The 12,554-nt window shown below is 42.8% G+C and overlaps 1 protein-coding gene across 1 annotated transcript in view; it reads right to left on the reverse strand.

Moving 5' to 3' along the window:
• LOC144783380 (cadherin-related family member 3-like) overlaps positions 1 to 12,554 on the reverse strand; it is a 567,696-nt gene that overhangs the window by 59,352 nt on the left and 495,790 nt on the right. Inside the window, exons 15-16 of the mRNA XM_078662381.1 lie at positions 8,393 to 8,564; positions 3,261 to 3,505 (exon numbers count right to left, since the gene is read on the reverse strand). Of these exons, the coding sequence (XP_078518507.1) occupies positions 3,261 to 3,505; positions 8,393 to 8,564 (417 nt within the window). The remainder of the gene's footprint in view (positions 1 to 3,260; positions 3,506 to 8,392; positions 8,565 to 12,554) is intronic.

Consider the following 12,554-nt stretch of genomic DNA (forward strand, 5'->3'; position numbering starts at 1 on the left):
AATTTATGTGACCTCCAATGGGCAATAAATAATTAAATATAACATATTACATATGTTTTCCACAGAAATTCACCAGTTATAGTTTTTTCAAGTATCTAGAACTCCTGCCCGAAGGTAACTATAACTCGCGACTCTGCCATGCACAGGTTTATAATCAATAATTTCTTTGCAAAACTGATGTCATAGAAGATGTCATGAGTGATGTAATACGTCAGGTAATTTGGAGCGAGTTATAGTTACCTTAGGGCACGAGTTATAGTTACTTGAGATAACAATAACTAGTGAATTTCGGTGGTTTTTAGACTTGAATAGGTTACACTGTTGCTGCATATTTCACCTAACTCTTTTTTAAGGAAGCCGTTTCTTTCTGTTCCTTACCATGTTTCATAAGGGAGAAGAAAAGGCAGAAGAAGGTAAATTGGCATTTTTCTCTAGAAATCCTTAAACAGAAGTACACCGTTTACACTTCTCGATGTATGTTTTAATACTATTTGAATCCCCATTTAAATACCTACCAACCTGACCCTCTGCTGAGCCTCAGTTATGTTACCAGTGTTGTTTATTGTGGGGTAAAATTTTGGTCCAGGTAAAAGGCCGCCTCTGAATCACTCCCATTGAACAGTGACTTCATACCTAATATTGCTGGGGTTTTCCAGATCCTGCCGTTATTTCCATTAAAGACTTAAGCTGTCACACAAAAAGCTTGTGAAGTGAGGTCACAGTCACTACGCACCCTAAACAAGATCAGCCATCAAATCCTAAGTTTTCTGCATCATGGGCAGACATTTAGCAATAAGATGGAAACTACACAAAGAAAAATCAAACCATGGATGCTGGCCCACTATTACATAATGTACCTGCTGCCACGTACATTAATTCCAAAGAAGGACTGTCAACACAGGGGGCCCGATTCACAGAACTAGCTTAAGACAAAATCCTAAACGTACTACCATTGTGGCATTCACAGAAGGCACTTACTCATTTTGGTATTCACAGAAGGCACTTACTCATTTCGGTATTCACAGTAGTTAGGAGTCCTAACTTTAGGACTCCTAAATGCCTTCTCTGAATACCGAAAGTCTTAAAGTTAGGATTTTTCTCAGCTTAGGAGTCCTAAAGTTAAGAGTCCAAACTTTAGGACTCCTAAATGACTTCTGTGAATACCGAAAGTCTAAAAGTTAGGATTTGTCTCAGTTTAGGAGTCCTAAAGTTAGGAGTCCCAACTTTACTACTCCTAAACTGAGAAAAATCCTAACTTTAACACTTTCGGTATACACAGAAGGCATTTAGGAGTCCTAAAGTTAGGACTCCTAACTTCTGTGAATACCAAAATGAGTAAGTGCCTTCGGTGAATACCAAAGTGGTAGTAAATTTAGGATTTTGTCTTAAGTCAGTTCTGTGAATCGGGCCCAGGGATATTTCTATGAAAATTACATAATTTGTGCCCCTGTGCCATTAGACATGCTATGTTATGTTAACAACTTTGTAAAGTGCTTGGCTACTCCATAAGGATTGTACTATCACTAGGATTCATGCCCAAAAATGGTCAAAACATTTGGGGATATATATGTTTGGGGATAAACTATATGTTTCAATGTGCACAATCATTTTAATGAGATAACATACCTTGTATATCTATGTATGTAGTAATTGTTTTTTGTATATTTGCACCCCTAATAGGCTTGACAGTCTTACTTACATGTTTTTTTAAACTTTTTTACAATTGAGAAAACGAATTACTAAATTGCTTTTCATACATGACAACATTAATGAACTGAACAAATACAATAAATATGAATACCAAATATAAATGAACATTTGATTGATTTGCATAGCAGTTAGCAGTATGCAGTGGAGAAGTGTGGCTCACTGGTTAGAGGAGGCAGACCTGGAAGCAGAGGTCAGCCCGGGATCAGGGTTCAATTCCCGGCTCGGCGGGGTCTTGAGTCCTAAAATGTCCATGGACTCGACAATTCTCGTCCGGTGCCTACTCGATTCACGGGTTCACACTCTGCGACTCTGGGCAATTGCTTGCTTAATCTCCACAACGGCCCCTCGTGGCGGGATGCCTGGCTTTCACCTTGCGGATACCCTGCTGGGGTTATCTCACAGGGGAATACCAGGACGGGTTCCCTAAGCAAGCGCTTAAAAACCGCTTGGGGATTTGCGCTATATAAATTCCTGTACATTTACATTTACATGTAGCTCAAAGAGCGAATGTTAGCCGTCAATGAAAGCATGTAGGTTGTGTGGGAGTTTCTGTCAATACAACAACTTTGTAAAGTGCCTGATTACTCTATAAGGAGTGCCCTCGCGCTAGGATTCCTGCCCTAAAGCAGCCAAGACTATGGCCCCATCAAGATTTAATTTGTCTGAAAAAACAGGTTTTAATTTTTTTCTGAAAGACCGTTTCCAAATGTTCCTGTTTCAAGTCAGCTGGGAGGGTGTTCCAGAGGTTCTCCCCTAAAAATCTGACTGATTGCCCTCTCATCCATGCTGTTTCTACTCTAGGAATTACAGTGAGTGCTGGTCCTGTAGACCTTAGACATCTGCAAGGATGATTCTGCTTAATCAGGGGATGTAAATATCCTTTCAGGTTCAGAATCTTATGGCAAAAGCATAGAGCTTTGAAGGAAATCCTTTTCCGGGTTTGGGAGCTAATTCAGTTTGACAAGGGCTAAGCCCATCGATGAGCGTCTGGGAATATTCAGTAGCCGCCTAGCTGCAGCATTTAGTGGACATATCCCACACACATGGCTGCAATTTTGGAGTTTGTCTATCCAGAATCGTGGTGGTAGAAATGGTGGAACTGGAGATAATAGGCACCGGTGTGAATGGTCTCCGTCTACCCAAAATGGGATCCTCCTTTGAATACATTTGCAACCAGCACTCGGTGCGTCATAAGGTTTTTCTCAGTGGTGGTAAAGGAGTCAGCCCCCCATTGGAAAAACTACTTCGCCCCAAGCTTTAAATGGGGAAGTGGAACCAAGCTGAGGGTGGATGGGAAAGACATAATTTGCCATTATGGATAATACTGATAAATCCAGAGAACTAAACCATTTTCTGAAAGGTGGTCAAAACCTTTTTCTTCTTCTTGGCGTGGGCCAGACATATGTTTTACGGTACAGACATAGGTGCAGACACTGACGTACTAGTCCCCAAGGAAACCCACTGTTAAGTTTAGAATGTTAACCCATGTAAAAGACTTGCACCATTCTGGTGACTTTTTGCAAACACAAACGGTACCAATTTGTACTTACTTCAAAGGACGTGGGGGGCACTGATGGTGGATTCGATCTGATCACATTGATGTCTATGAGCACAGATCCTGTCATGGCTCGAGCTTCTTTTTTACCTTTGAGATTGTCGTCAATAATGTGCACAAGAAGATTATATTTACGTCGGACTTCCGCTCCATCATCAAAGTTAAATGGATTTTTAACAATTAGTTTAGGATTATGGGAACCACGAGTAGGGTCAAAAGTGAAATGGTTATTAACGTTTCCTGAAATGACAGAAAATACAGCCTTTCAATTCTACAGTACAAAAATAAAGGAACTATCTAAGTGAAACAAAAAGAGAAATCATATATAGTGATTTTTTATATTTTAAGACACTGCAGGCACCTTATTCAAAAATACGTACACCGAAGTCAAATTCTTTAAAATGATTAAAACCACAGCTCTGTGATGCCTTATGAAGTTTTGGAATCCACTGCACTGTGGGATTGATTTAGTCAGAATGAATCAGCCCTAGACAATTTTGCTCAAGATATAGCTCATTATTTATATCCCTCAATGGAACCTATAAACTACTCTAACTTACAGCCGACACACTACGTGAGGAATAAGGTGCACTTCCTTGGGTGGACCGTCAAGCACCTATTTTAACATCAGACTTAATATACACTGATAAAGTCAACAGAGGAGATTCACATATTTAAGTTATCGATTTTACATCCCTGTATAACTTTAATCGTATGTACCGCTTTCAATAACATTTCGATCACAAATATTGTTTCCTTCACTTTACACTTTCAACTATATAAGCCTCGTTTTTTCAACTTGTGCCTTTTGGGGTTTATATTCCTTGATATCAGATGCATGAATATCCCTAATGAAATAAGATTTTATCTGGAAAACCACTGATATACAAGCCATCAGCAACTCAAGATGCAATAATATCTTTTTGGTGTTTGATGGTTTTAATGAAACTTTGATAAACCAAGTTGCCTCCGGGATCTCTTATATTATGTATAATATATTCTCACTTTAGAATCGTGTAATTCACATTTCTGTAATACCTACTTAGAAGTCACTCTGGCATGTGGTCTGACATTTCTTTTATTTCTAATGAAGTTAATGCATTACCACTGTTACTCGTGTATTAGGCCAGATTTTTTTATTAACAAAGTTACGGGTTGCACATCCTCTTCCTCCAAATGTTTATGACACTTTTAAACCACAGTTTTCTTTTTTCGGCATGCTCACTGCTAGACATGCCAAACCCACTCCACATGTGACGAACATGAACATCCAAATTGTGGGGCTACGTTTTAGCCCCACTCCAGTGGCGACAGCCTCTTTATTCAGTTGCATTTGCATCCATTACTTTAACTATAATTACTTTCCTTCTCTTCTAAACCTGTCCGTTTTTCTCGGTTTTACTCCTTAATCTTATTTGAATAATCCTTCTTAATTCATCCTCAAGCAGGGGGTTGCTGTTTTACAAAGTTTCTCATGCTTTGGTGGGCCAAAAAGAACCTCTCTCCCCAAAACACGTACTGAAGCATGGTTCTCTAATATGGCAGTTTATTTCTTATCCAATGCATTTCGGACCTTTACATGGGTCCTTCGTCAGGGAAAACTGTCAACAAATAATTGAACAAACATTTACTATCGTTTACATCTTATTGTCTTTCAAAAAAAAAGTTTGTTTTAAAAATGCATTCACTATAATACAATCTGCTTGCTAGTAGAAATGCTACTCCTCTCTCAAAATTAACTGTCAACTACCCTGTTCCTCTCGATTAAATTACAATTCACCCCTTATTTAGAAACTTCTTTACCCCCCCAGCGGGTCAAACCACCCTTCTGTCTCCTATTCCTCAAAGTTCAGACTGGGGTTGAAAGTATTAGGAAGATGTTGTTGGCGGGAGGAGAGGGTGAGGAGTAAGAGTTGAGGAATAGGAGACAGAAGGGTGGTTTGACCCGCCGGGGGGGGGTAAAGAAGTTTCTAAATAAGGGGTGAATTGTAATTTAATCGAGAAGGGTAGTTGCCAGTTAATTTTGAGAGAGGAGTAGCATTTCTACTAGCAAGCAGATTGTATTAAAGTGAATGCATTTTTAAAACAAAAACATTTTTTTGAAAGACAATAAGATGTAAATGATAGTAAATGTTTGTTCTATTATTTGTTGACAGTTTTCCCTGACGAAGGACCCATGTAAAGGTCCGAAATGCATTGGATAAGAAATAAACTGCTATATTAGAGAACCATGCTTCAGTACGTGTTTTGGGGAGAGAGGTTCTTTTTGGCCCACCAAAGCATGAGAAACTTTGTAAAACAGCAACCTCCTGCTTGAGGATGAATTAAGAAGGATTATTCAAATAAGATTAAGGAGTAAAACCGAGAAAAACGGACGGGTTTAGAAGAGAAGGAAAGTAATTATAGTTAAAGTAATGGATGCAAATGCAACTGAATAAAGAGGCTGTCGCCACTGGAGTGGGGCTAAAACGTAGCCCCACAATTTGGATGTAAAAGCCCCAAGAGGTTAGCACCCAACATAAGTAAAGTAATGAAAGAGAAACATACGACTGAGAATGTATCAGACCCTTCAAGCAAGGCGAAAACATCCGGTTCAGCGAGTCAGTTTATTTCATGAAAGAGTCGAGTGAAAACGTTTCGAGAATCCATTGATGAATATATGATTAATAATGTGTTCGTGATTTTTCAATAATGTTTAATTATTCTGCATGAAGCACAAACTTGTTTAGTTAGTGGTGCCCATGGTATGAACATTTACGGCATTTTGATTGTTAGTATGGAGGGTTATGGGAGTTGTAGGTTACCTTTAAAGTTAGTGGAGGTTTAGGTGGATGTTTGATAGGCAAGAGAGGGGGCGGGTCATATTAACAAGTCAGGGAGTGTTCCCTTTAAGTAACGGTGAGTAGAACAGAAGGTAACGTTTCCAGTACCATGAGAACTAAGGCAGACATCATGTTTGGCAGGTACGCGCAAAGCGAATCATCAGGAGAACGAGGGAAACAACGAAGGATTTGAGGGTTTTAGCGAAGGAATACAGCGAGGAAAGTTCAGACTGGGGTGGAAAGTATTAGGAAGAAGTTGTTGGCGGGAGGAGAGGGTGAGGAGTAAGAGTTGAGGAATAGGAGACAGAAGGGTGGCTTGACCCGCCGGGGGGGGTGTAAAGAAGTTTCTAAATAATGGGTGAATTGTAATTTAATCGAGAAGAACAGGGTAGTTGCCAGTTAATTTTGAGAGAGGAGTAGCATTTCTACTAGCAAGCAGATTGTATTAAAGTGAATGCATTTTTAAAACAATTATTTTTTTTTTGAAAGACAATAAGATGTAAACGATAGTAAATGTTTGTTCTATTATTTGTTGACAGTTTTCCCTGACGTAGGACCCATGTAAAGGTCCGAAATGCATTGGATAAGAAATAAACTGCCATATTAGAGAACCATGCTTCAGTACGTGTTTAGGGGAGAGAGGTTCTTTTTGGCCCACCAAAGCATGAGAAACTTTGTAAAACAGCAACCCCCTGCTTGAGGATGAATTAAGAAGGATTATTCAAATAAGATTAAGGAGTAAAACCGAGAAAAACGGACAGGTTTAGAAGAGAAGGAAAGTAATTATAGTTAAAGTAATGGATGCAAATGCAACTGAATAAAGAGGCTGTCGCCACTGGAGTGGGGCTAAATGTAGCCCCACAATTTGGATGTTCAGATTTTTTTATTACCCGCTATACAAAATGATGAATTTCTTCATCATGTGGTCTACGGTTTCCGATCTTTCAATTATTATCTTTCCCACTACAGCAATTGCACTTTTATGCATCAGCCTGAATTTTTCTTAACTGAAAATACCTCTAAAGTGTTGCGTATAGCTATTAGAGAATAGAGAAATCTAGAATAGGCAGCATATACTCTGGTACTTTGCCAAGGGCAATTAAGGTGATAAGTATTTTGATGGACTAGGAATTGATGAGGGACATATGACGTTTTGTGCAAAATGCCAAGCACTTCCTTGAAATCAGGAATGTGCTGCCTTGCACCAACGTAGGCACCCTTGCACCAGTGCAGGCAAAAGACAGGAATGCACTGTAAAATGCTAAGGGCCTCATTTATGAAAAGTGACGCATCGCTGCGTGAAAACAACGATGTGTCACTTTTCATTGTGCCCTCTTTGTGACATGCTGGATGGTCATATTTACAATATGACACATCATGTCGCAAGGAGTTACAGATACATCAGTATTTTTGATGTATCTGTAGGCGCAAAAATGGCGCAATGCTGGAGTGTGTCACAAAAGTGACGCAACTTCAGCAATGGGTCATTTAACATGGGCAAGTACCATCTCAATGTGCCTGCATCGAGACTTAAAGCTGCTGGGAGGCAGGCGTAAGATATTGACGCATTTGTGTCCTAGAAGTGACGCAGTAAAATCTAATTGCTTTCACTGCGTCATTTCTACGAGGCTTACTTGCGTAAAAAAACACCAACCCTGCATTCATTATACCTGGCACATGTATAATGTGGTGCAGGGGTTTACAAAGGGATGCATCTACCTAGATGCGTCACTTTGTAAATATGGCGCAACATGGGACATTTTGTACCCTGCTGGTGCGTCACAAAAAGTGACTCACCGGCGACACAAAGGTGACGCAAGGGCTCATAAATAAGCCCCTAAATACGGCACATTCCTGTCCATTCCCTATCATGCAGCAGGGTGACTTGCTGGGCTGGGCTGCTTGATTTGTTAATACATATGCCCTAAGTTCTTACTGCACTTAATGGGGATGTTTTTCAGTTTTAAAATGCAAGCGTGGGGTAACAGAAGAGAGCGCACAGCTTGTAAACTTCAATACTGACTTTTGGTTAGGTCTTGAGATTAACAAATACAAGGATAAACACATAAATAAACAAACATCTCTCAAAGATGTGAGTAGATCAGCAGAGTTCTAAAGAGACACAAAGGCACCCTGTATAATTTCATATATCTGCCAAATAAATCAATGATGAGTGAGCTAAATGTATCTTATGATAAGCCAGGAGTACAATAAGGGGCCCAAAGTTTGTGAATGGGACTCTCTATGTTGTCATTTGCATCTCTCAAGCATATGCGTCATCATCACTCACACATAAAGAGAGTACCTGATACAATCTCAAAGCGCATTGCAGTGTCATTGGAGTCTCGGTCCTTGCAGAGCAGCTTAAAGCTGTTAATATTCATCCCCGCAGTGACGTTGTCAAGTATGATCGCACTGTAGGAATGTGGTAGGCACACTGGTGCTTCGTCATTCTCCTCTTTAATGTTAACTTTTACCTGGTGAGAAACAATTAGGTGCCTTGTTCATTTATGCACGTGCATATTGATGCAGAACAACGCATGAAATGGAATTACAAAACAAAGGTATATATTTTAGAAAACGAATATACACATGTCCTACTTACATGCATAATTCAAAGAACTCAAAATGGTCGATCTTAATGTGCCAACACTAATGTGCATGGCCTCTGATCGCTGTAAGGCAGGAGGTTGATCTGGATGCCTTGCTCTCATAAGCATGTGCACTTTGTAATTAATTAACTTCCTGGTACCAAATGCAGCAAAAAGCAAATATCAGGATATTTTAAAAATAAGAGGGGAAGAAAAATTATGTGCAAAGAAAACTTATTGGGGAAGTACGCCACACAGCATCAACTATAGACACACACATCAAAGTAGAAACAGAGAATGTAATAGTCATGGGGACAATTACAGAGATGGCCACAGTGGAAACTGAATAAGTCCTGACAAAAACATTCAAAGCAGTTCCTCATTATAAAAACCCATGATTAAAATGGGGCTTGATGTGCACAGTTTAGTAAAGTCAGCCCATCCTGGATTTACCACATGGGTCAAATTTTTACCTTTTAAAAAAAAAAAATTAAACATACTTTATTGGCATTTAGGTATCAGCAGTATATATTCAAGTTATTTCCTCTTCATAGACATTTCTGGTTAACAGTTCAAAGTACTATTCCTAGCTGATTAGCTAGTCCCTCGCCCATATCTCTTCTTGCTGTGTGACTTCCGTCTTACTATGCAGCTGTAGTTGTAAGGATCTGCCATCCAATAGCACAATCTAACATTACCCACCCAACTGTCCTCCCGCCTTCCCCCACCCCTCACTGCTGTCGACTAACCTGCCACTATGACTCTCGCCACACGTGTGGTCTGGATCTCACTCTCCATAGGCTAGGCCCGAGGTCGGACTCACGTAAACCTTCAGGTCTGTAGATGTTAGGGTGCTATGGTCCACTTATGACACTACCTCTCCCCCTCCCGTTCCTGGTTATTAGGGCTAACCGGTCGAGACCCGGCCCGAGGGGTGCTGGGAGCAGACTCCTGGTCTACATTCTTCAGGTCGTCTACTAAAACTCCCCAAGCCTGGGCTCTGTCCAGTCTGCCTATGCCTCATTGTGCATTCCGAAGCAGTATTCTATGTTCGCAGCCCGCCCACTTCTCTAATTCCCATTTCCAGCTGACCACCCCAGCACCCGCTGTGGCCTTCCATTTGCTTGTTAGTTCGCGCTTTGCTAATATATATGCTAGGTCCTGAAACCTTGCCGTGACCTTGGTCTTAGCGGAGTGGGGGAACAGGTTGAGCAGCTCATGACTGGGGGTGCATAGGATCTCCTTCCCTGTGATGCGCGCTGTCTCCATAACCACTTCTTGTCAGTACCCTTCCAGCTGTGGGCAGCTCCACATCATGTGGATGTAGCTAGCTCCTATCTCCTGACAGCGAGGGCAACTCGCATCCTCCCGATGGAAATAGCGATTAATTCTGTCAGGTGTAATGTACGCTCTATGCAGGGTGTAAAAACTAATTAACTGGAATCGTACATTACGGGATACCTTAGTGGCCGAGAGGAGCACATTGTCCCGAACCTTATCCTCCATAGGAATCCCAAAGTCCGCCGCCCACTTATCCCTCAGTCCCTCCAGCGGTCTCGTGGGGTCCCGCCGAATGGCTCGATAGAGGCACGATACCGCCTTGATGATGCCTCCTGTTAGGCTTATGTATTCGCTTGTGGAGTGCATGGGTGGTTCGGTTGTCCCCTGTCCCCAGTGTCTGCGCATGGCCCCAGTAACCGCCCCATATAGTAAAAAGTATCCCTGCGGAATGTCCCAGTTTGGTCGGAAGGCCGCGAATGTAAGCAGTTCCCCGTCACCATATAGGTCCCCTATTTTAGTGTATCCCACTTGTGCCCATTCCTCTAATCCCCTCCAGTGGCCCCCATGTGGGAGCACCTCTAGTATTGCCACCGACATCTCTGGGGCATAAGCAATCAATCAAGGCATTTGTATAGCGCGCTACTCACCCGGGAGGGTCTCAAGGCGCTGGGGGGGAGGGGTACGTCACTGCTCGAACAGCCAGGTCTTGAGCTGCTTCCTGAAGGAGAGGTGGTCCTGGGTCAGCCGAAGGTGGATGGGGAGGGAGTTCCAAGTCTTGGCTGCCAGGTAGGAGAAAGATCTTCCTCCGGAGGATGTTTGGTTTTGGTCTTCTGGAGACCTCTGGCCTTCAGTTCCTTATCACTCTGTGTTCTGAAGAGCTTATCTTTCACTGCTTAATGGTGCCCATTAATGTGCTCATGACATCCGCCCTATTCGGGGTGAATGGGGGCTTCCTCCTTTCCAAACTACCTGCTACCCATTGCGTAAAGCGTTGGTGTTGTCCTGCCAGGTAATAGTTCTCCATATCCGGCACCGCTAATCCTCCCTCCACCTGCGCCCTTCTCAACGTGGCCAAGTCCACTCTGTTTCTGCTGGGCCCCTAGATAAAGGTTGTACTAAGAGAGTCGAGCAAGGCAAACCATGCACCGGGGATCCACACCGGTAGGGTGGTGAAGAAATATAGCAATCGGGGCAGGGCTATCATTCTCATTAAGGAAATTCGCCCCACCACCAATAGGGGTAGCGTTCCCCAGAAAGTCATACAACCTTTCAGCAATCGTAGGCCCCCCCCCCACATTCCCCTCCTGAACATCAGTGAGGTCATGATATACTTTCACCCCTAGGTATCTAAAACAACGCGGCTCCCACTGCAGGTCTCCTAGGCCCAAGGGAGGTGGGGTATCCCTTGTCACCGGAAAGAGTTGTGACTTCTGCCAGTCCAGAAAGGGTTCCAAACTCATCCATCATGCACCGGGCCCCTTTAAAGCTGCAGCAGTGTCTTTTAAAAATAGCAGTAGATCGTCTGCATATAATGCAATGTGGTGTGTCTGATCAGCCAGTCAAATACCCTCATACGGCATCCCTGAGCGTGCTACGCATGCAAGTGGCTCTATCGCTAGAGCGACTAATAGGGGGGAGAGGGGACACCCCTGTCTCGTGCCCCTCTCCACCCTGTATTGAATTGAAATAGTGCAGCGCCTGCAGACCCTCGCTACTGTGTCCTTATACAGTATTTTAACCCACTGGACGAACCCCTGTCCAAGCCCCATTCGTGTGAGCACAGCATACAAAAATTCCTATTCAAGACTATTGCATGCTTTCTCAATATCGATGGCAAAGATCGCCCCTTCTGGGGCTTCCTCTGTAACCTGTTGTAGGACTGTGAAAACACGCCTGATGTTGAGGGTTGTATTTCTGCTAGGAATGAATCCTGCTTGATCGGAATGGACCAAGCAGGTCATATGTGGTAGTAGTCTGGTGGCTAATATCTTACTTAGGATTTTAAACTCTAAGTTTAGCATCGACAGCGGTCGGTATGCTGTGCACTCTGTTGCAATCTTGTTGGGCTTGAGCAGGGGAATCCTTACCACCTCTTGCGTTGTCTGTGGAAGACTCCCACCTTCCCATGTTTCCGCGTATAGTTCCACCAGTCTAGGCGCTAGTTCTGCCAGGTATGTGGCATAGAATTCCTGGGATAGTCTGTCGGTGCTTGGGGTTTTCACTCGTGCCATAGCTTTGACCGCCCCCCTGATCTCCTGTTCTGTTACTGTGGCCCCCAGTAACTATGCCTCCCCCGCCTCAACGGTGTGAAGCGGGAGGGGTGACAAATAGTCTGTAATCCTATCTATTTCGCAGCTGCCAGTACTTTTGTACAGGTGGGCATAATAGTCACAGAAGCGGTTATTAATCTCCTCTTGCCTATGTAAGGGCCGCCCTAACTGGTCATGAATTGCCATATAGTACTGCCCCGCTTGGACGGGTTGGCTAGCCATGCCAACAGTCGCCCTGCCTTGTCTCGTCCAGCATGCGTCCTATCCATGTACTTCTGGTAGTCAAAGCAGCACAGACGCTCTTCCTGTACTGCTACCTCTTCTT

This window comes from Lissotriton helveticus, chromosome 9 (assembly GCF_964261635.1).
Source record: "Lissotriton helveticus chromosome 9, aLisHel1.1, whole genome shotgun sequence".
NCBI lineage: Eukaryota > Metazoa > Chordata > Amphibia > Caudata > Salamandridae > Lissotriton > Lissotriton helveticus.